The sequence below is a fragment of the Balaenoptera borealis genome (genome assembly GCF_965194805.1).
Source record: "Balaenoptera borealis genome assembly, chromosome: 9".
Lineage (NCBI taxonomy): Eukaryota > Metazoa > Chordata > Mammalia > Artiodactyla > Balaenopteridae > Balaenoptera > Balaenoptera borealis.
The window spans coordinates 50,256,239-50,280,057 of NC_138873.1; the positions used below are offsets into that span (position 1 = coordinate 50,256,239).

Consider the following 23,819-nt stretch of genomic DNA (forward strand, 5'->3'; position numbering starts at 1 on the left):
TACAGCAGATCTTACTAGTTTGAAGCAGAGAGCTGAAAATACCCAGTTCAATGGATTCTGCAAAACAAATACCCTCCTTAAAAAAGACCTGGAGGTTAGTGCTCATTTATATTACAGTTTACATAAGCCAAACTTTGATGAAGTGGGTCCATGTTCACTTGCAATAATTAAGTCTTCTTAATGCATACATTAGGTTGAGGGGGCGTTTACAGTGGTCTCGTAAGGGTTTTAAGGATTTCTAGGTGAGGAATTAATTTGAGAATCTGATAACTATGAATCTTTGCAAGTGCACACAGACACACTAAATTATATCCATGATTTCAGGGAATACCTTTTGGTAGATCACCTCCTTTTAGCTAGGTCTTCCTAAAAAGGATCGATAACATTCTGAATTGGTGCCCCTACGTCACTGCTTCCTTCTCCCTCCTCAGCCTCCACTCCCACCCCAAGCTGAAGGGAATACAAGGTCCTCAGCTGTCCGTATCCCAAGTTCATTTTGTAAGAAGGTACTTGATCTTGAGGATTCGTTAATGCAGGAATGCAGAGATGTATTTGAACTTCAGTTTGCAGCTTACAGGCAGTGAAAATACATGTAAGCATCATAAATTTTTATCATTGAGGGGCCCTGAGAGTCTCAGGCAGTAAGTAGGCCTTTTAACTCCAAATATGAATTGTTTCAGAATTTGACCTAAATGCTACTATTTTATTCCAAGTGGAATTCACTTCCTTCTGTATTGTTGACTATTTTCAATTTTTAAACGTTATACTAGATAAAAGGTATTGTATTACAGTTGCATTTGTCCTTAATCTCTCATGAAAATACTCTACCTTAAATAAATGGAGAGATCTTCTTCTGAGAGGCCATCTGAGAGGTTGATTCCATACACCTCTTTCATGGGCTGGACCACATTCTGGGGTCAAAAGAAAAGGGAACCAGGAAGAAGTTTTAGACATCTAGAATATGAATAATTTCCAAAGATGAAGAAAATGAACCTGTGAATTTTCCCACAAAGGCAATCACAATGTTTCTTCATCCTGGTTCATTAAATTTCTCAGTTAATGGTTTTTTAAAATCTGACTTCATTTTCACTAAAATAGTTTATTTTAGGGTAAAAAACTATTAGGTAATTACTAATTGCTTTTGTATAGTGCAGAAGTTGGCAAACATTTTCTGTAAAGGGCCAGACAGTAAATATTTTAGGTTCTTTGGGTCATACTGTCTCTGCCATAACTACTCAACTCTGTTGCTGTTATAGGGCAAGAGCAGCCATAGACAATATATAAACAAATAGGTATGGCTGTAAATAGGCATGGCTGGTTGTAAATAAAACTTCATTTACAAAAACAGGCAGCAGGATGTTTTGGCCAATAGGTTGTAGTTTGCCAACCCCAACCCATGGCAACGCGTCTAGCTTTAATGACTTTTGGCCATTTCTAGAAAGCAAATTTCCCCAAAGCTAAATTTGGTTCTTCTGTGGTTTACTTGCCTTTTGTTTTCCCTCAATATATTGGTAATGTCGAATTGAACAGGATGAACTTCCCACTGGGGTTATGCAAAGATTGTGAGGCCTAGATCCAAACCCTGCATTCCAACAATGTGCTGAGCAAGGGAATAAACGGATGGGCTACTGTACCAAAGTATTAAGCGGATGGGCTGCTCAAAGAGGGACAGGATTCTCTCAAGAATTCTGAAGTGACAAGAAATTTACTGTTACACATGGAAGCAAAAACACCCGTTTCAGAAACCATTTTCAGTAATGTCTTTGCCAAATGTATTCATCTCTGCAGTGCCTGCAACACTGTTCATTAGAAAGGTGTGAGTGAGGTAATGTGACTTTTTCTTGCTCTCAGCCTTTTAACTGAAAGCGGGATTTTGGAGATGAGCCTCACGCCGGACTGCACACTCTCCTCGGCCCCTGACCTCTGTCACTTTGGCACTGTCGCCCGTGTCAGTCATCTTCACTGGCGTGGAGCGCTGGGACACGGAGCCCTCCTCCTCCCGGTCGGTCCCGGAGTCATCCTCAGAGCTGCTGGACACGGCCTCCTCGCTGGGCGGCGGAGGGGCACTGGCGGCAGTTTTCCGCTGTAACACAGCTTCTTCTCTGTTGCTCTTGTTTCTTTAAAAAGATGAATACGGATGTGAACCATCTGTAAACCGAACCCTCAACGCTTACTGTGTATCACTCTGTCCCAAAGCCTTAGTCCTGGTGAAGCATAAGAAAATGACTGTGAGAAGCTAGATTCTGGATTCAAGCTGTGCTAAAGGGAAAAGTTTAGTATTTTATCATGTACATGCTGACCTTATATGAATTTAAGCTTTGTTATAAATTCAGAAAATAAACAAGTATGTGCTTGTAGTGTGCAGAAAAGTCTTTTCACCGCTTGGCTACTGTGTCTTCCTTTGGTAACTGAAATCAGTATTTTCAAAATTTATAATACCATAATAGAAGACTATTATGTTTGAGATATTAGTAAAATTACCTATAATTTGTAGAAGCTTCAAGAAAGGGTCGATAGCCAAATCCATATATTTCTGTCCCTCCTATGAATTTTTAGCAATCACAATGGCAGCTGATTACTTGTACCAAAGTAATGAGCAACTGATGAACATAAACTAAGATTTTAAATTGTTTTATTACTAAATAACTATATTTTCTGAACATTCCTTCTAATAATAGGGAGTAGATGGGGGAAAAAAACATAGAAAAAGCCCACACTTATTTACTTTTATTTTAGTGCCAAATTTGAGAGTAGTAAGAATATTGTTTTAATTCAGAAAACATTTTATGGTAATATTTTTGGCTTTTATGAAAAATATTTAATATATTTAATATTTCACTCTTACTTTAAAAAATTTTCTGCAAGGGACTTAAAATACCATAATATTCTGCATTTTCTAGGAAAGAAACATGCAATACTATCTAACCATGGGTTAGATATTATAGAAAATGAACTCATTTCTGACTTTCTGCAACTAAAAATTAAAGTTGATACATTTCAGTACTATACACTAATATAGCTGGTCATTTACGTATTTGTCCCAGGAACTCCTTAAATTCTAAATGTCCTGAGGATGTTAACCTTCTTTTAAATTCCTCTTAGCATCTGGTCCAGGGCTTAACATGCAGCTATTTAATAAGGCCACATATTTAAGCCACATAAATGGTATATCTGGAAAACAGTAATATATATCTCATTGTATAAATCACATGTAGCTAGAATCCAATTAGGCCCCCGTACACATTCCCAAATACAATTAGGACTCAGAATCTACAGGCTGGCCAGGGTTTCTGGCCAGGGCCTAGGAGAAATCTTATCACTGGGATTATTCAGGTCAGTGGCAGTAACAGAGATTCTTACGCTAGAACACATTTCATTCCAATCTCAAAGCATAAAGACTGTAAACATGGTTTGTTCTCTTCCTCATATTATTGCATATAATAACAGTCACCCCCAAAACAATGTTACAGTAATACACAGAAAATCTATTAAGTCCTCTGTCTGAGCATTTGCTTTAATGTTGCCTCAGGATGCCAACAAAAATAAATACAACTAATATAAATTTTTACCTAAGTATTTTATGTTGTGGGAAACAGAGGATGCTGAGTTATTAAAGGACATACATAATATCTGCTACCTGCCTTTATGCCATCTGTGAAACTCCTGATTTAAAATAGTAAAATGCATCGGGTTGCTGGAATTCCCATGACTTATACTTTCAGTGTCTAACACTTTTTAATGATCCCAGTGCTATAAAAAAAGCTACCTGTATAGATGCAGTGAATGGCCTGCTCTAAACTATGTGACTTGAAGTTATTCATTTTTGGTGGAAATTATATTGTAAGCGCTATATTATTTTACATGAATCTTTAAAATTTCATTCTATATGCAAATCTTACCCCAGTACTGATTTTCCGGTTTCATCTGGCTTACGCACTGTAAACGGACTTGGATCAATGCCAAAAGTCTTAGGCATGAAGTCACTGAAGAAAAGGGAAAAAATTCCACGTGAATCACTGTCCATCCAATGACTGTCCACTTCCATCTCAACTCACATTCTTACACGATTCCTTCTTAGCCCTAGGAGGTATATATATTCTAAGCCAAATAATCAGGGGAGTTTAGGTACTCTGGGCCATAAAACCCCATGAACTAATGGTACTCAGTAACTTCAATGTTAGCAGTCCTCACTGTGAATTTTCTCTGATTAAGAGACCCAATAGTTTTGCATTTAAGATTTTGTTTACTGGAGGAGAGTTGGTATCTGAATTACCGCTAAGATGCATACCCTCTGGTTGTATATCACGAATTCGTTTTCGGGTAAAATTAAACTCATAAAACCAATGGCAAGACACTTAGCTGCTCAGTTTTATGGACAATGTTTTTATTACACAATACCACCCAAGGAGGCAGACATAATAATCAAAAACGCAGTGGTATGAACTGAAGTATCAACACCTACCTCATTAGGCTGGGGTTAATTCATTAAAACACTGTTGGAACACTTTAAATAGAAACTGTTAATTTACCACTTACTGAGATAAGCTGAAGCTACTTCCTCACGATACAAGGCCTACCTTACTATTACCGCTGAAGCCAGACCAAACCCTTTAATAGATGCCAAAAAGGCAACAGTTGCATGATTTATGCAGATAAGACTCATAACTTCTGGCAAGGATACTGCTCCAAGTGTGTGATTCAATATTACATTTTTTGAAGGAAAAGAAAGTAATATTGAATCTGACTCAAAATGCCTACTTAACAGTTTGAAAATGTTGTTTTCAAAATGCAAGTGGTTTAATTTTTCTTTCTTTTTGAACATACACAGTCCATCTTCATTATTTGTGGATGCCATATTTGAGAATCTGCTTACTCACTAAAATTTATTTGTAACCCCAAAGGCAACACTCAGAGCTTTCGTGATCACTCGCAGACAAGCGCATGCGCAGAGCAGTGAAAAATTAGAGTAACCACGCTCACATTCCCAACCGAGGGAGAACAAGGTGACACTCTGCCTTCTTGCTTTAGCTCTCATACTGAAAACAAGTGTCCTTTTCACAGTCTGTTTAGTGCCATGTTTTTCACATTTTTGTGCTTTTTGGAGATTACACTGTCTAAAATGGCCCCCAAGCATAGTGTGGAAGTTGCCTGGTGTTTTTAAGCAGAAGAAAGTTGTATGTTATAGAGAAAATACATGAGTTAGAGAAGCTTCATTCAGGCATGAGTTATAGTGCTGTTGGCTGTGAGATCAATGTTAATGAATTGACAATATATATTATACAAGGTATCCTTAACAGAAGCATACAAAATAAGATTACGTATTGATTGGTTGACGAAAATGTTATGATCAGATGTTTTCAGGAAACTAACTCTGTATTTCTCCTAAGAGCAATGGTTCAGTGTTCTCTAACTCAGTGTTTGTAGGAACTTTACAGAGCATAACTCCTGCCAATAAATAAAATCAATTGTATATCTGTGCATACACATATACGTAATATCATTCACCCTTTGCTGAGTTGAAAAATTCTGGAAAATGACAATAACCTTACAGTTACAACTGCTAAACTTTAACAAGTGTAACTGAAAATCAAGCAAGTGAAATTCCAAACTTTCTATCTGAAACTGAAGCAAAATGTAGAGTGATTTCTAGGAAACAAACCATGGAATATGTTTCTACATGTACCATGTTAAGTTTAGACATACATATATCACATTTGAAGTAAATGAAAAATATAAAATGTAAATACAAAAATGTAAACTTTAGTATAATACATAATGATCAAAAACTGATTTTCTTTGCCTAATTTTCTTAATCTAGTACCATCATCTGCCTAAAAGGCTCCGCCAAACTCGAAAAGAGACAGAAAAATGAAGTATGTTCAAAAGTGGAGAGATGCCTACAAACAATGTCATATGAGTTATGAAACAAGGATATTTACCCTGAAAAAAATTAATACTGCTTCCTCAAATATCTAGAGGGCTGTCACACAGAAGAGGAACTAGATTTGTCCTGTGTCTAATAAAAATAGTAATATAATAAGAGTCACCATTTATTAGTCACCCACCTGTGTCAGGTACTACATTAGGCACTTGGTGCATGTGTGTCTGTGTGATACACACCCCTCTCTATATGAAATGAAGAAACAGATTCACATAAGTTGGATAATTTTCTCAAGGTCACACAGGTAGGCAATGGCTGGTCTAAGATTCACATTCCGGCCTTTCTAATACCAAAGACTATGCTTTTTGTCTACTAATTTATGCTGGCTCTCAATTTCTAAGTTCAACTTAAAAAGCTGAGTTTATTCCAAATGACAAATTAGGACCGAAGAGAGGCAGATTTCAACTTATCTAAGAGAAGAATTTAACTCCAGTTGTCTAACTGTAGAAGGACAGCCTCCTAAGTAGTGGGCTCCCAATCGCAGGAGGAATTCAGAGGCTGGACAACCACCTGCTAGCAGGCTTGCAGAACAGATTTCGAGTAAAATAAGATATAGCTGTACAAACTAGGAAAACTATAGTTCCCCAATTCTTCCAGTTTCAGAGAACTCACAACATACCGCGCTGAACTCGTCATAGCCAAGCAAAAGGTGTCATCAAAGCTACTCAGCTCGTATGGTCGAAAAAATTCGTTGTGGATGTCAATCTCCTCTTCGTATTTGTGAAACTTCTTCACTATCAACTTCTTTAAGTTCGCAGCACAGGTAACTAAGAGAGATACTGCCTGTTACTCTTAAAGCCTTTAGATTACATCTCTCAAATATTTCTGGAATATCAACTGTGTTCACAGAGAGCGCACTGAACAAGTTCAGCTCCTGCCTCTGGCACTTTCACGCTTGGAAAAGGAACAAGATATGTGCACAGAATATATACTGCAAAGCTGAGCGTGACAAGCTCTAAGGAGGTGGAGGCCTCTGGAAGCTGGGGTAGGAGTGGGGAATTATTTTAGAAATCAAATTATTCAGTTCTTTAAATTCCTTTTTGCTCTTAAATAAATACCCTCTGCCTTCTAGACAAAAATTATGCAATTTCACTAAATTTTCCTTTATATTTCAAATCCTATTTATGGGCAATATTAGGCTGCTGAAGTCCTATCCTTTTTCCCAGAACAACCAAATCTTAGCAATATGAGTTATGATTTTGCCCAGAATTTCAAGGTAACAAATACTTTTTAAAAGTTAATTAATAATTTATTAAGAACCTAAAGTCATTTGCAACCTTTTTACTTTATGGCCTTCGCCACCCTAAGTTGGGATGGTCAACCATGACTAGATGGAGTCCTCAGCTGGAATGTTCCAGATTGGCAATAGATCTTAATATCCTTTCACAACTGGGAAAACTGGCTTGCCCGTGGTCAGGGGAATCAGTAACAGAATCAAGAATAAACTCTATTGCAAACTGGTCAATTATTTAATTTATTTGGAAACAAATTATATTCTTTTAATATAAAAATTTTCCTGCCTTTCTGACAAATTAATAGATAATTTAAACTTCAGTGACTAAAATGTACTTCTATACACACATCTGTACTTTTTTTCACTGCTTAGATATAGGAAAAGTTTTTATTTCTCCTTGTGAATGGGTCTTCACTTCCTCCCCATTCCCCCCAAATATCTAGACATACATCAAGTACTAATTTTAAATGATGAACTAATATATTATATCCACTAAACATTTGAGAGACATACCTAATAACTGTAAGATACAATAGATAAAAGTATAACACAATCTCTGCCCTTAAAAAAGCTAAGATGTTGTACCCCAATGTTCATTGCAGCACTATTTACAATAGCCAGGACATGGAAGCGACCTAAATGTCCATCAACAGAGGAGTGGATAAAGAAGATGTGGTACATATATACAATGGAATATTACTCAGCCATAAAAAATAACAAATGCCATTTGCAGCAACATGCATGGACCTAGAGACTGTCATACTGAATGAAATAAGTCAGATACAGAAAGACAAATATCATATGATATCACTTATATGTGGAATTTTTTTTAAAAAAGGTACACATGAACTTATTTACAAAACAGAAGTAGAGTCACAGATGTAGAAAACAAACTTATGGTTACCAGGGGAGTAGGGGGGAGGGATAAATTGGGAGATTAGGACTGACATATACACATTACTATATATAAAATAGATAACTGCTGTATAGCACAGGGAACTCTACTCAATTCTCTGTAATGGCCTATATGGGATAAGAATCTTAAAAAAAGAGCAGATGTATATCTAACTGATTCACTTGCTGTACATCTGAAACTAACACATTATAAATCATACCATAAATCATAAACCATAATCATAAATTATACCCCAATAAAAATTTTTTTTAAAAAGCTAAGACGTTACAATCTCCTATCTATTGTAATAGCAACATAACACCGAGTAGTCATTCATTTCTTTCTAATAAAATATTATATGCAAAGAATTGAATGCGTCAAGCTCATTTAAGAATAATTCCAAAATATATTAGTATAAAAACTAAAAGAGAAACAGTATACCTACCTTCATCATAAGGCAGTGGTAAATGTTTTATTACCTCTGGTGTCCACCAGTAAGTATAACTATTAAAAAAAAAAAAAAAAAAAAAGGGATAAGATGGCCCAAATGTAAATGTAAATTTTCTACAATTCACTGGATAAAAGGGTGTATGGTGTAGAGTAAGATGCTGTCCCGTACTTCAAAGTTAATTTTTTTCTTTTAAAAACATGGCTGTTAAGCTTTTGGCACAGTAGGTCTTCAACATGTTCATTCCTTTCCCAAACCCTTCTTGTTTCAACTACATCACAGATCTACAAAAAATGCCATGTACATGTCTGAGTGTCAAGGTGCTGTGATGTTACCTACTTTTAGCTAAAAATGATTCGGGTATACTGAGCCAGACTCTAGGAGCTGCTGTTTACTGTGCCTACTTTATTACCCTGCCAGCCGGTGAGCAGGGGGACTGTGACCCAAGTCCTACAAGTAGGATTCTCCTGCGTGTAGTTACCTGAAAGTTAGATTACTTTTTCTACTCTGCTCTATGTGTCTGGGTCTGTGTACATGGTTAAACAGTTCAGCAAAATCATTAAGTAAATGGATAATCCTAAAGAACAAATTTCCTTAAAAAATAGTATAGCCCCTGTTAATCTTTAACTGTAAACATTCACTACTTGATTATAGAGGCCAGTCAGAGTAAGGCTGGGAATTTCAATCATCTGGATTTCTGCTAGAAAATTCAGAGAACCTGAAAGAATCCTGAACTGCCTTTTCTCTGAACACTGAATTTAATTCTAAATCAAATTCTGATGAAATGGATATTTACGAGGAAAATGCTATATCAAAGTTAATGAGAGCTAGGAAGGGGAATGATGTAAAATGGGATATCAAATTAAAAAAAAAAACAGATTTTCAAAAGGTTCAGAAAAAAAGAGCCTACAGCCAAAAATGCTAAAAGATCATTTAAAATAAATGAAAGGCTTTCTAAAAATAAAATGTTGACATTAAGACCTTGAATAACCCCAATTATGATGAATGGGGAGTATCTAAAGGAAATAGGCAACGTAGGGAACTCTCCTAGAGATGGCAAGCAGATACATGACCATGGATGACCAACAAAAGAACCAGGAAGCCTAGTGAACTGTGGGGGTAGGGTGGGTAGTACTATGGTAACAGGAAAGACTCCTAAAGTTTTGCTTGAGACTGAAGTTACGCTTTAGAGCACTGCTTCTCAAAATCAGTGTATACACAAAAATCACTTGGAGATCCTGTGAAAAGGCAGATTCTGATTCAGTAGGTGGGGCCTGAGATTCTGCATTTATGACAAGCTCCCAGTGATGCCAAAGGGGCTGGTCCTTAGACTTTTTGAATAGCAAGGCTTTAAAAGCATGAAAAGAAGAGAAAAGAGGTAAGTCTGCTGCTCACAGAGAATTCATTCAGTCTTTCAACATTTATTAAGCACCTACTGTGTATCAAGTACTGCTCTATGTGTTAGAAATGCCATGTTGAAAATAATGACAGAGGGTGTAGAGCTACTTAATTCCAGTATTGTTTCCATCTTCACCAGGCATAGTAAGTTTCATGCTCAAAAGAGAAATACACAAGATAAGAAGGAACTGTGCACAGCCCAAGAGGTGGAAGGAAGCAGTAGAACATCTCTAAGAGCACTCAAGTGTCCTGGTACAGTTGAGATCAATAATCTTTTAAGGAACAGTGAAGAACAGAACTGACAATGGGAATGGGCAAATGCAGTCTTGATGTTCAAAAGTTAGAGGGTGAAAGATTCCAAAAACTGTACAGCAATAAGTGTGATGTCAGTGCAGGCGAGATAACGAAACAAATATTTTCTAGAGACGTACTGTGAGTAACCTAAAAAGATGACCAGTGGCTTCTATGAATCCACATATATTCACGAAAACAAGCCACACCAGGCTATTCAGACTATCAGATCAGGGGAATGAAAAAGACGTGTGTGTGTGTGTGTGTGTGTGTGTGTGTGTGTGTGTGTGTGTGTGTGTGTGTGTGTGTGTGTGTGTGTGTGTGTGTGTGTCAGAGAGAGAGAGAGAGAACTCGCATGTGAGCAAGAGAAGGTATCAGCTTGCATTAAGTAATTTCCAAAAAAATGGTGCACACAATGAGCTTACTTAGGAAAAAGAAGTCAACATTATAAAGAACGTGTTTTAACTCAGAATGTACCATGTGGAGAAAAAGAATTAAGAGGATCATCCTAATTAGTGCTTTTTTTTAGTATTAGTGCTTTGAGACCAGGCCATAAATTTTTTATTAATATTACTAAACTGTATCTCCCTAAGCAAGATAAAGCAACTTAACAATACTTTTTTAAAAGTCCAACTCTGGGACTTCCCTGGCGGCCCAGTGGTTAAGACTCCACGCTTCCACTGCAGGGGGCACAGGTTCAATCCCTGGTCAGGGAACTAAGATCCTGCATGCTGCATGGTGAGGCCATAAACAAACAAATAATAAAGGTCCAACTCTTCTGAGTGGGTCTCAAGCAAAGAAGCCCAAAGAAACACCTGCCCTGGGGAAGCTGGGCTGAGATGGATGGAAGAGGAGAGCACCTAAGAGGACTGAGCCCAGGACTGGGGGACCTTCATCACCCGACCCACCAGGCACATTCACTCAGGGGAAGAGCACATGCACTGGGACAGAAATCTGCTTTGGGACCAGGTATCAGAGGACAGGAGAGTGCAGGTTGGTGCCACTTCCTCCTCTGCATAAATACCTAGTAAGTCAGCTTCTTTTCTCTTTTTCAGTCCCCAGTATTAAGAGTGTTCAATTCCACTGGCTCACATAGAAAGGTTAGGAAGATTTTAAAATACTCTTTACTTCCCCTAGTAAACTTGGGAGCCCTCTGAAATAATATATATGGACTTGAGCAAAGCAATTGATACATGTGAACAATATAGAGAAATGTGAGCAGGATGACAGGATAGTCAAGTGTTGACAGCATAGTAAGTTACAGCTGTTTAAATGATTCCAACCAAACATCACAAAACAATGTTAAGGTGGAAGGAGTTGTGGGATGGTATCCCACAGGGCTCTGCCATCTACCCTATTCTATTCAAGGACTTACCCTATGTCATCAAGGACTTGTAGGATCAAGATGGCCAGCTGATTAATTCTGAAGAAGCTACAAAACTCGAGGAAAGAGTTAATAAAAAGGATATATATTTACATACTTTTTTTGGAAGCAGGCAAAGCATGTACAAGCATGACAAGATGGCATAGACAAGGCATGGCAGTAGGACATGTTAAAAAGACTTGGGAGTCCCAATGGATAGGAAGCCCAAGGAATTAACATTACAATGGCATTACTGAAAATAGTTAATGTAACCTTACACTTAATGATTAAAAAATAGATTATCCAGGACAAGGGGAATAATGGTACCAATGGCCCCACAACAGTTGGCACAAATCAGACCTAACTCTGACTACTATTGGACCCAGGTCTGGATACCAGAGTTTAAAAAGAGCACTGACACAGGCTGGAATACAGAAGAGAGCCTCCCGAATGCTAAACAGACTTAAAACTACAGTATAGGAGAAACAGCTAAGAAAGTGGAGCTATATTTAACCTGGAGAAGAAGAGATTTTGAGAACGTGTGAACTTGTCTTTATCTATTTAAAAGACTATCAAGTGGATGAGGAAATTGTGTTCTCAAGGTCTCAGGGGTTGAACTAAGATTAGTAGGTAAAGTTATAGAGAAGCAGATATCGGCATGATATGAGGAAGAATCGTGTAAGTGAACTGTCCGAAAACAACTACCTCTCAACCAGACATGCCCCGGTTGACAAACAAGGGCCAGACAAGCATAGTCTGGGAATACAGAGGGAACTCACATATCAGACAGAGAATAGAGCCAGGAAACCTCCCAACTCTGAGTCAATGAGATAATTAATGCTTAATGTCTAAAAATATCTTGGTGACATTATCAACATTCATTCAATAAATGGCATCTGAGATGATATATGACACATTAACCTATTTCAGAACAAAGCTTCAATCAGTGGTTTTGAACAGATCAATAAACATGGGGTTTTGAGTCACAAAAGTAGTTACCTCAAGAGGACTGGTTTGGACAAACTTTAGGCAGAGCTAGGTTTATTCCCCCTTCCCTTATCATTCAATAAAAATGTTATTTCAGAATAAATCATTGGTAAACACAGTATAAAATACATGATGGTCACCAAGTTTGGAAACACAAGCAAATACATAAAGTGTTCATTGATATTATGTTATAATAAGTGATAAAATAATATTATCTAAGTTTCTAGATTTTATGGCCATCCTATATGATTTTTAATAAATGTTACAACTAGGGAATGTAATCCCTTTAAAAAATAATAACAATACAAACATCTGTTGGACTTACTATGTGGTAAGGATTTATATGATCTCATCTGATTTTCAGAAAAACCTACACATCAGACACTATCATTATCTCTATTTTACCGATGTGGAAACTGAGAACTGGACCAGTTATGTGACTTGCCTCTGGTCACACAGGTATTAACTGCAGGCAGTCTCTCCAGAGCCTGGCTGCTTCAGGACTGTGTTGATTGTGTGTCAGACCCAGTACCAGGTACTTCTCACCCATTTTCTCATTTAATCCTCAAAATGACCTGTGAGGTGTGTATGGTCATCTCCATTTTACAGTTGGGAAAACAAGTTTTCCAGATGTTTAGAAAACAAGTTTTCCAGATGTAAGGTAACACACTTGCAGAAATTCCAACTCAGCTCCACCCTGATGTCCATGCTCCTGTCTGGTTACTGCCTCTGGCTAAACTGTTCATTCTTTCTGAGAATTATAATACTGATTTAACTGTCATCAAAATAACTGGTATAGGTGGTGACACTAGAAGGTCGAAAATAAGGCACTGAAATTTATCTGACAGTCTTTATAAGTAGTGTGGATGAGGCGTATCAATTGTTGATGCCAAAAACCAATTTTTGGAATTTTGACATTCTAAAGAAAAAACAAACAAACAAACCAGGAGACCAAGTCAACTGCGAGAGACATAGTATCTACTTTGATAAAAGTTTATTTTCAGTGGGAGACTTCTAGCTGATTCTTGCTGTACCATCTAACCAGCTGAATAATCTCAGTCAAGACACATCCTCTCTGCACTTGTTTCTTTTTTTTTTTAAATGGGAATGTAACATCAGCTTCCTTTTATTCCCACAAATAAGCGCCAACACTGCCTGCCTCATTTATGTAACTCAAGGTAAGCAGGTGGTTTTAACTTACGCTTGTAATTTACTAGCTAATTTCAGCAACAGAAAATCGAGTTTTGTTTGTTCCCAAGTTGTATCTTAATAGCTTCAATACTTTAAGTTAATATAAAGTTTTAGAAAGTCAACCACAGACAGCAACACTCAGCTCTACTCACCACCAGAGCCTCCCATCAAGCCTCTTAGATAGCCTCAACCACCAGAGGACAGACAGCAGAAGCAAGAAAAACTACAATCCTACAGCCTGTGGACCAAAAACCACAGTTACAGAAAGATAGACAAGATGAAAAGGCAGAGGGCTATGTACCAGATGAAGGAACAAGAAAAAACCCCAGAAAAACAACTAAATGAAGTGGAGATAGGCAACCTTCCAGAAAAAGAATTCAGAATAATGATAGTGAAGATGATCCAGGAGCTCAGAATAAGAATGGAGGCAAAGATTGAGAAGATGCAAGAAATGATTAACAAAGACCTAGAAGAATTAAAGAACAAACAAACAAAGATGACCAATACAATAACTGAAATGAAAACTACACTAGAAGGAATCAATAGCAGAATAACTGAGGCAGAAGAACGGATAAGTGACCTGGAAGACAGAATGGTAGAATTCACTGCTGCGCAACACACTAAAGAAAAAAGAATGAAAAGAAATGAAGACAGCCTAAGAGACCTCTGGGACAACATTAAACGCAACAACATTCGCATTATAGGGGTCCCAGAAGGAGAAGAGAGAGAGAAAGGACCAGAGAAAATATTTGAAGAGATTATAGTTGAAAACTTCCCCAACATGGGAAAGGAAATAGCCACCCAAGTCCAGGAAGCGCAGAGAGTCCCATACAGGATAAACCCAAGGAGAAACACGCCGAGACACATAGTAATCAAGGTGGCAAAAATTAAAGACAAGGAAAAATTATTGCAAGCAGCAAGGGAAAAACGACAAATAACATACAAGGGAACTCCCATAAGTTTAACAGCTGATTTCTCAGCAGAAACTCTATAAGCCAGAAGGGAGTGGCATGATATACTTAAAGTGATGAAAGGGAAGAACCTACAACCAAGATTACTCTACCCGGCAAGGATCTCATTTAGATTTGATGGAGAAATCAAAAGCTTTACAGACAAGCAAAAGCTAAGAGAATTCAGCACCACCAAACCAGCTCTACAACAAATGCTAAAGGAACTTCTCTAAGTGGGAAACACAAGAGAAGAAAAGGACCTACAAAAACAAACCCAAAACAATTAAGAAAATGGTCATAGGAACATACATATCGATAATTACCTTAAACGTGAATGGATTAAATGCCCCAACCAAAAGACATAGACTGGCTGAATGGATACAAAAACAAGACCCATATATATGCTGTCTACAAGAGACCCACTTTAGACCTAGGGACACATACAGACTGAAAGTGAGGGGATGGAAAAAGATATTCCATGCAAATGGAAATCAAAAGAAAGCTGGAGTAGCTATACTCATATCAGATAAAATAGACTTTAAAATAAAGAATGTTACAAGCGACAAGGAAGGACACTACATAATGATCAAGGGATCAATCCAAGAAGAAGATATAACAATTATAAATATATATGCACCCAACATAGGAGCACCTCAATACATAAGGCAACTGCTAACAGCTATAAAAGAGGAAATTGACAGTAACACAATCATAGTGGGGGACTTTAACACCTCACTTACACCAATGGACAGATCATCCAAAATGAAAATAAATAAGGAAACAGAAGCTTTAAATGACACAATAGACCAGATAGATTTAATTGATATATATGACATTCCATCCAAAAACAGCAGATTACACGTTCTTCTCAAGTGCGCATGGAACATTCTCCAGGATAGATCACATCTTGGGTCACAAATCAAGCCTCAGTAAATTTAAGAAAATTGAAATCATATCAAGCATCTTTTCTGACCACAATGCTATGAGATTAGAAATGAATTACAGGGAAAAAAACGTAAAAAAGACAAACACATGGAGGCTAAACAATACGTTACTAAATAACCAAGAGATCACTGAAGAAATCAAAGAGGAAATAAAAAAATACCTAGAGACAAGTGACAATGAAAACACGATGACCCAAAACCTATGGGATGCAGCAAAAGCAGTTCTAAGAGGGAAGTTTATAGCTATACAAGCCTACCTAAAGAAACAAGAAAAATCTCAAGTAAACAATATAACCTTACACCTAAAGAAATTAGAGAAAGAAGAACAAACAAAACCCAAAGTTAGCAGAAGGAAAGAAATCATAAAGATCAGAGCAGAAATAAATGAAATAGAAACAAAGAAAACAATAGCAAAGATCAATAAAACTAAAAGTTGGTTCTTTGAGAAGATAAACAAAATTGATAAGCCATTAGCCAGACTCATCAAGAAAAAGAGGGAGAGGACTCAAATCAATAAAATCAGAAATGAAAAAGGAGAAGTTACAACAGACACCGCAGAAATACAAAGCATCCTAAGAGACTACTACAAGCAACTTTATGCCAATAAAATGGACAACCTGGAAGAAATGGACAAATTTTTAGAAAGGTATATAACCTTCCAAGACTGAACCAGGAAGAAACAGAAAATATGAACAGACCAATCACAAGTAATGAAATTGAAACTGTGATTAAAAATCTTCCAACAAACAAAAGTCCAGCACCAGATGGCTTCACAGGTGAATTCTATCAAACATTTAGAGAAGAGCTAACACCTATCCTTCTCAAACTCTTCCAAAATATTGCAGAGGAAGGAACACTCCCAAACTCATTCTATGAGGCCACCATCACCCTGATACCAAAACCAGACAAAGACACTACAAAAAAAGAAAATTACAGACCAATATCACTGATGAATATAGATGCAAAAATCCTCAACAAAATACTAGCAAACAGAATCCAACAACACATTAAAAGGATCATACACCACGATCAAGTGGGATTTATCCCAGGGATGCAAGGATTCTTCAATATACGCAAATCAATCAATGTAATACACCATATTAATAAACTGAAGAATAAAAACCATATGATCATCTCAATAGATGCAGAAAAAGCTTTTGACAAAATTCAACACCCATTTCTGATAAAAACTCTCCAGAAAGTGGGCATAGAGGGAACCTACCTCAACATAATAAAGGCCATATATGACAAACCCACAGCAAACATCATTCTCAATGGTGAAAAACTGAAAGCATTTCCTCAAAGATCAGGAACAAGACAAGGTTGCCCACTCTCACCACTATTATTCAACATAGTTCTGGAAGTCCTAGCCACGGCAATCAGAGAAGAAAAAGAAATAAAAGGAATACAAATTGGAAAAGAAGAAGTAAAACTGTCACTGTTTGCGGATGACATGATACTATACATAGAGAATCCTAAAACTGCCACCAGAAAACTGCTAGAGCTAATTAATGCATATGGTAAAGTTGCAGGATACAAAATTAATGCACAGAAATCTCTCGCACTCCTATACACTAATGATGAAAAATCTGAAAGAGAAATTATGGAAACACTCCCATTTACCATTGCAACAAAACGAATAAAATACCTAGGAATAAACCTACCTAGGGAGACAAAAGACCTGTATGCAGAAAACTATAAGACACTGATGAAAGAAATTAAAGATGATACCAACAGATGGAGAGATATACCATGTTCTTGGATTGGAAGAATCAACATTGTGAAAATGACTATACTACCCAAAGCAATCTACAGATTCAATGCAATCCCTATCAAATTACCACTGGCATTTTTTACGGAGCTAGAACAAATCATCTTAAAATTTGTATGGAGACACAAAAGACCCCGAATAGCCAAAGCAGTCTTGAGGCAAAAAAATGGAGCTGGAGGAATCAGACTCCCTGACTTCAGACTATACTACAAAGCTACAGTAATCAAGACAATATGGTACTGGCACAAAAACAGAAACACAGATCAATGGAACAAGATAGAAAGCCCAGAGATTAACCCACGCACCTATGGTCAACTAATCTATGACAAAGGAGGCAAGGATATACAATGGAGAAAAGACAGTCTCTTCAATAAGTGGTGCTGGGAAAACTGGACAGCTACATGTAAAAGAATGAAATTAGAATACTCCCTAACACCATACACAAAAATAAACTCAAAATGGATTAGAGACCTAAATATAAGACTGGACACTATAAAACTCTTAGAGGAAAACATAGGAAGAACACTCTTTGACATAAATCACAGCAAGATCTTTTTTGATCCACCTCCTAGAGTAATGGAAATAAAAACAAAAATAAACAAATGGGACCTAATGAAACTTCAAAGCTTTTGCACAGCAAAGGAAACCATAAACAAGATGAAAAGGCAACCCTCAGAATGGGAGAAAATATTTGCAAAGGAATCAACGGACAAAGGATTAATCTCCAAAATATATAAACAGCTCATTCAGCTCAATATTAAAGAAACAAACACCCCAATCCAAAAATGGGCAGAAGACCTAAATAGACATTTCTCCAAAGAAGACATACAGACGGCCACGAAGCACATGAAAAGATGCTCAACATCACTAATTATTAGAGAAATGCAAATCAAAACTACAATGAGGTATCACCTCACTCCTGTTAGAATGGGCATCATCAGAAAATCTACAAACAACAAATGCTGGAGAGGGTGTGGAGAAAAGGGAACCCTCTTGCGCTGTTGGTGGGAATGTAAATTGATACAGCCACTATGGAGAACAATATGGAGGTTCCTTAAAAAACTAAAAATAGAATTACCATATGACCCAGCAATCCCACTACTGGGCATATACCCAGAGAAAACCGTAATTCAAAAAGACACATGCACCCGAATGTTCATTGCAGCACTATTTACAATAGCCAGGTCATGGAAGCAACCTAAATGCCCATCAACAGATGAATGGATAAAGAAGATGTGGTACATATATACAACGGAATATTACTCAGCCATAAAAAGGAACGAAATTGAGTCATTTGTTGAGAAGTGGATGGATCTAGAGACTGTCATACAGAGTGAAGTAAGTCAGAAAGAGAAAAACAAATATCGTATATTAATGCATGTGTGTGGAACCTAGAAAAATGGTACAGATGAGCCGGTTTGCAGGGCAGAAGTTGAGACACAGATGTAGAGAATGGACATATGGACACCAAGGGGGGAAAACTGCAGTGGGGTGGGGATGGTGGTGTGCTGAATTGGGCGATTGGGATTGACATGTATACACTGATGTGTATAAAATTGATGCCTAATAAGAACCTGCAGTATAAACAAACAAAAAAAAAAAAAAAAAGAAAGAAAGTCAACCACATTTACCCATAGTCAGCTGTATCAACAAAGCTAAATATAGGTATTTACACTTATCTCTCATCAAATAAACATAATTAGCTCCAGATTTTTTGTCAGCAAAAATTCACAGCAATCATTTATTAATCTTAAATGTAGTGGAAAAACCAGCACTGCTTCATTTATAGGGAAAGTAAGCTCAAGTATTAAGCTGGCTATTCTAATAATATATGTACTTAAAAGAACAAAGCTGAGGGCTTCCCTGGTGGCACAGTGGTTGAAAATCTGTCTGCCAATGCAGGGGACACAGGTTCGAGCCCTGGTCTGGGAAGATCCCACATGCCGCGGAGCAACTAGGCCCGTGAGCCACAATTACTGAGCCTGCGCGTCTGGAACCTGTGCTCCGCAACAAGAGAGGCCGCGATAATGAGAGGCCCGCGCACCGCGATGAAGAGTGGCCCCCACTTGCCGCAACTAGAGAAAGCCCTCGCACAGAAACGAAGACCCAACACAGCCATAAATAATAAATAAATAAATTAATTAAAAAAAAAAAAGACAAAATTGTAGTTCCCAGAGGCTCTCATTAAAAAAATAAAAAAAAAAGAACAAAGCTGAGAAACATATAAACTCTGACGTTTTCTTAATATTTTAAATACTCCTGAAGTAACACAGAATTTGGTAACAGCTGTAACATCAGCACTTGCTGATTCACCAGCTGTTTGTGGTCTGTCCACACAATTAGCCCAGACCGGCAATGACCCCTGAAGTGCTCGAGAGGCATCGCTGCACAAAACAAGGGCTGTATCACACTGATCCTGTGAGAGGAGAGCATTGGGAGCAAACTTGACATCACAGGCCTTTGAACAGAAGGCACCAGGCTCCAACCTCATATGTGAAAAATGTTGCCCATTATTAGTACATGACTCTTCAATGAAAAATGCTAAAGAGTCCTCTAATTAAATCCTCACAATGACTTTGTGATGTGTGTCCTGTCATTTACTTTTTGTACATGAGGCAAAGGAGGCTTAGAGAGGTTAAATAACTAGTTCAAGGTCACACCACTGCAGAGACTCCAATTCTACCCGACCCTGAGGCCTGGGTTACAGGGCGTCCTGTCAAAACACCTCAGGGGAACAGTTCATTTCTTTGGGGACTATTACTACCAATTTAACTGTCATCAAAATAACCGATACCGGTGAATGACTCTAGAAAGCTCAGACTGAGCAGTAGGGGGGGTGGGAGTGGTATCTGCCGCTAGCACCACCGCTCTAGTTTCCTGTCCTCCCTAGTGTCACCAGGAGTTCCTTGTGCTTCTTGGAGGAAAGAACGTTGGAATTCCAAAGTGAGGCTGCTTAGTACACCACACTTAAAAACCAAAGACTGACTCCTGAAATGCTGAGTTCTTTATCATTCCACATTTGTATGAAGCAGTCGAAAATGATGTTAATGGTTTGCTCGAGTGTAGCGTCAACTTACATTCAATGGTTAAGTTCTGAAACTTTGTATCTTATGGAAAATGCCATACAACTGTCTTTGTTAATGATGATTTCCCAAACCTACTATCAGGACATCAACAATACTAAATTCCTCATGGCAAACATGTAGCAAGACTGACTTCTTTAGCCTATATGACCATTTCTCAAAAAGAAAACTATCTCACATTCATAATAACATCGAATCTGAGTTTACATAGTAGACTAGGAAAAAAAAGTACCTTCTTCTTGTTGGTAAAAGTCTCATGGTATTTTTATGATGCAAATAAAAGTCTGTCGGGAGTTCCCAGAGATGAGGTTTCCCTTCAGTGGGATGGAAAACTCCCAGGAAGAGATTAATGGAATCTTGTCTATCAGCATCTAAAAAGCAAAAATATGTATTTCAGGAAATCCATTACTGACATAAACAACTCAGGAGAATGTTCTCTTAGGAGGATAATGGTACAACTGTGATTTCATAGAACATACCTCCGAAAATAATAGCATTTATACTTCAAAAGTCACACACATACACAAAATCTAAAACAGCCAAGATTTTGAGAATGAAAATCTTGCTTCAAAATGTTTCCCTTTTACTCTGTACCTCTCATAACACAGAGGATGGTGAACATAAACTGCTTCTTGAATTTTGAGAGACTCTTAAAAATCTTTAAGAACTGCCATAGTACCTTAGTGATTGTATTTTTAGAAAACATTCTCACTGTATGTTAGTTTACCTGAAACAAAGGACATCTTCACTTTATTGCAAAGACAAGTAGAGATGTCAGAGACAAATAAAGTGACCCAACTTCTACCCATATTCTGTTGCACAACCTTGAACAAGTCAGCTTCCAAGTTTCTGCTTTTAATCCATGAAAAGACATTCTCCATTTCTTTAGCAGAGACAATGTTTACATTTTCTGTCTCCTACCGCTGTGTTTGATAATGAAGGCAGAGTGAGCACATGGAAAACAGCCTCATTCTAACCATTCAACCACTCCAAAATTACCTTTTCAAAATATGCTATGAACTAATAAAATTGACTACATATATATATGCTGTATCTCCTCTTCTTTTTCCCAATTATATTTTGGTGAAAATGCTGATAAGCACTGAAGCAGCCTCACGAGCCATCCTTCCCATTCTGCACTGTCCCCTCTCCAGCATCCTTCATTCCTTCCCCTCATTTCCTTCTTTCCATCCTCATCTCTGATCCCTTGTATATTCAAGTCTGGGGCAGGCTTCCACAATATAAATAACCTCTTTCTGAAAATGAGCACAGAACCAAAAAGACAGCACAATAGAAATGACTGCTTTTGAAACAGGATAACATTATCATAAAATCAATTTCCTTCCAGCAGCTATAGTGAAACACAGAAAAATCTGAAATAAGCAATATTGTTCTCATTGGGCTATTTGGTCATTTTGGCAGAAGCATAAATGAAATACGGTACATCAAACATGTATTCCAGTTATATATTTTGACAGGAAGCATTCCATTAAAACAGCACTTACCTTTTAGGCTAAAAGTAATATATAAAAGGGATGTGTTTATATGATGAATATATTTGGAGCCTTTTTTCCATTTGTTGAGAGAAAACATCCAAGTACTAAATGATACAGGCATTACTGCCCCAATTTTCACCCTCTTAACACAATACGAAAGTAAACATACTGCTTTTATAGCAATTATATTCTTTATGCTTCTTGAATGGCCTTAATGGCACAATAATTCATACTATGCAGTACCCCAAAATATCTTAATACTATCTAAAGAAGCTTTCCATTTTTCAGCCATGTTTTCAAGGAGTTTCTTTTATCCCTTATTAAGCTTACTAGTGGCTTCCTTTAATTTTTAGCAAGTATGATAAAATGTAAGATTGAAAAACATAACCAAATAAAGGATATTCCTTCAAAGGATCATAATGGAGACTTCTTGAATGTCCTGCTGTTATTATAACTTAAAATATATCCATAGTATTTATGGTCACCTACTAAGCTTGGAATCTAAGGCCAGCCCTAATGAGCCTGAGCATCTTCCTGGCTACTTTTGACTGCAAATAAGGCTATCACCTTCTGGAAGACAGCAGTAGTTTGGACACAGACAAAAGCTTAAAACAGGTAGGTTCTCTGCAGTTGGAGATAACAAGAGGGCAAAACGACTATCTACTTTTGTAATCAATCATGCTCTAAAGGAAAAAAGAATATGCACCTTTCAAACTCCATCCAAACAGGTTAAACACTAAACAGTTTTATTATGCAATGTATTTAAATAGGTCAGGCTTGAATATAACAATTCTTTTTAATTAGCCAAGAATTTTAACTTGGAAACTAGAATATTTGTTGACCTAATATTAAATTAAGTTCATGATAAAGTGGCCTCTGAAATCAGTAATGGAAAGGGACACTATTCAATAAACAGTACTGTTTAACAATTGTGGGGGAGTAGATAGTGACATTAGATCCCTACCTCACACTGTACGTTGAAATAAATACCAATTAGATGTAAGAAGAACAAAGATCAACACCCTCACAGAAAAACATGCAATTTTTAAAAGAAACAAGTAGACAATGAACATACATAAACTCAACTTTACTAGTTATTAAACAAATGCAAACTGAAAACAATATATCATCTTCTACCTTTCAAGCTGGCAAATATTTTTCAAAATGGGCTCTCCTATACTCTGCTGAGGGGGACTTGACTGCTATATCCTTTTGGTAAGGCTATTTGGCAATATATATATTTTTAAAAGGTCCTGAAAATATCTATACTCTGACCTAATAAATATGCTTCTGAAATTTTCATAAGATAAAAAATATGCAAAAAAGGTGTATGTTCAAAGACGTTTGTTTAAAAGGAACCTAAATGCACACTAAAAACAAATTACCTCACTATGGTGCTTCTAAAGGACAGACTGCTACAAGGCTACCAAAAATCATGTTGTAAAAGAATATTTAGGGTCATAAAGATTACTCACATTATCTAAAAGGGCAAAAACAGATATACAGTACCTGTATAGTAAAACTAGAAGGGTCACGTTCTGCTAAATATGAACAAGTTGCTATCTCTGAAAGGTGAGGATTACATGATTTGTGAGTTATTCTATACTTCTTATAATTAACATATATTACCTTCATAATTAAAAAAATACACCATTCATTCATTTATCCAAGAGCCTACTATGTCCCACACTAGGGATACAGTCTATACAAGACTGATTTCTGGCTCTCGTGGAGCTTATGTCCCACAGTGGGAAACAAAAATAATATACAAGTAAATAATGTACAAGGTACTTCCAGAGGATGTAAGTTCTATGAAAAAAAAAAGAG

At 37.1% G+C, this 23,819-nt stretch overlaps 1 protein-coding gene and 1 long non-coding RNA gene across 4 annotated transcripts in view; one reads left to right on the plus strand and one right to left on the minus strand.

The window, feature by feature from the left end:
* LOC309634632 overlaps window positions 1-1,923 on the plus strand; it is a 40,130-nt gene extending 38,207 nt beyond the window's left edge. Inside the window, exon 3 of the long non-coding RNA XR_014248264.1 lies at window positions 1,852-1,923. This is a non-coding gene — a long non-coding RNA (uncharacterized lncRNA). The remainder of the gene's footprint in view (window positions 1-1,851) is intronic.
* Window positions 1-23,819, minus strand: part of FIG4 (FIG4 phosphoinositide 5-phosphatase) — a 130,483-nt gene that overhangs the window by 38,654 nt on the left and 68,010 nt on the right. For all 3 annotated transcript variants that reach the window (XR_014248192.1, XR_014248193.1, XM_082404734.1), the window contains exons 16-21: window positions 20,729-20,867; window positions 8,516-8,574; window positions 6,561-6,708; window positions 3,900-3,983; window positions 1,922-2,117; window positions 829-911 (exon numbers count right to left, since the gene is read on the minus strand). Coding sequence is in view for 1 of the 3 variants with exons in the window: in XM_082404734.1 (XP_082260860.1) it covers window positions 829-911; window positions 1,922-2,117; window positions 3,900-3,983; window positions 6,561-6,708; window positions 8,516-8,574; window positions 20,729-20,867 (709 nt within the window). In the remaining 2 variants the exon portion in view is untranslated. The remainder of the gene's footprint in view (window positions 1-828; window positions 912-1,921; window positions 2,118-3,899; window positions 3,984-6,560; window positions 6,709-8,515; window positions 8,575-20,728; window positions 20,868-23,819) is intronic.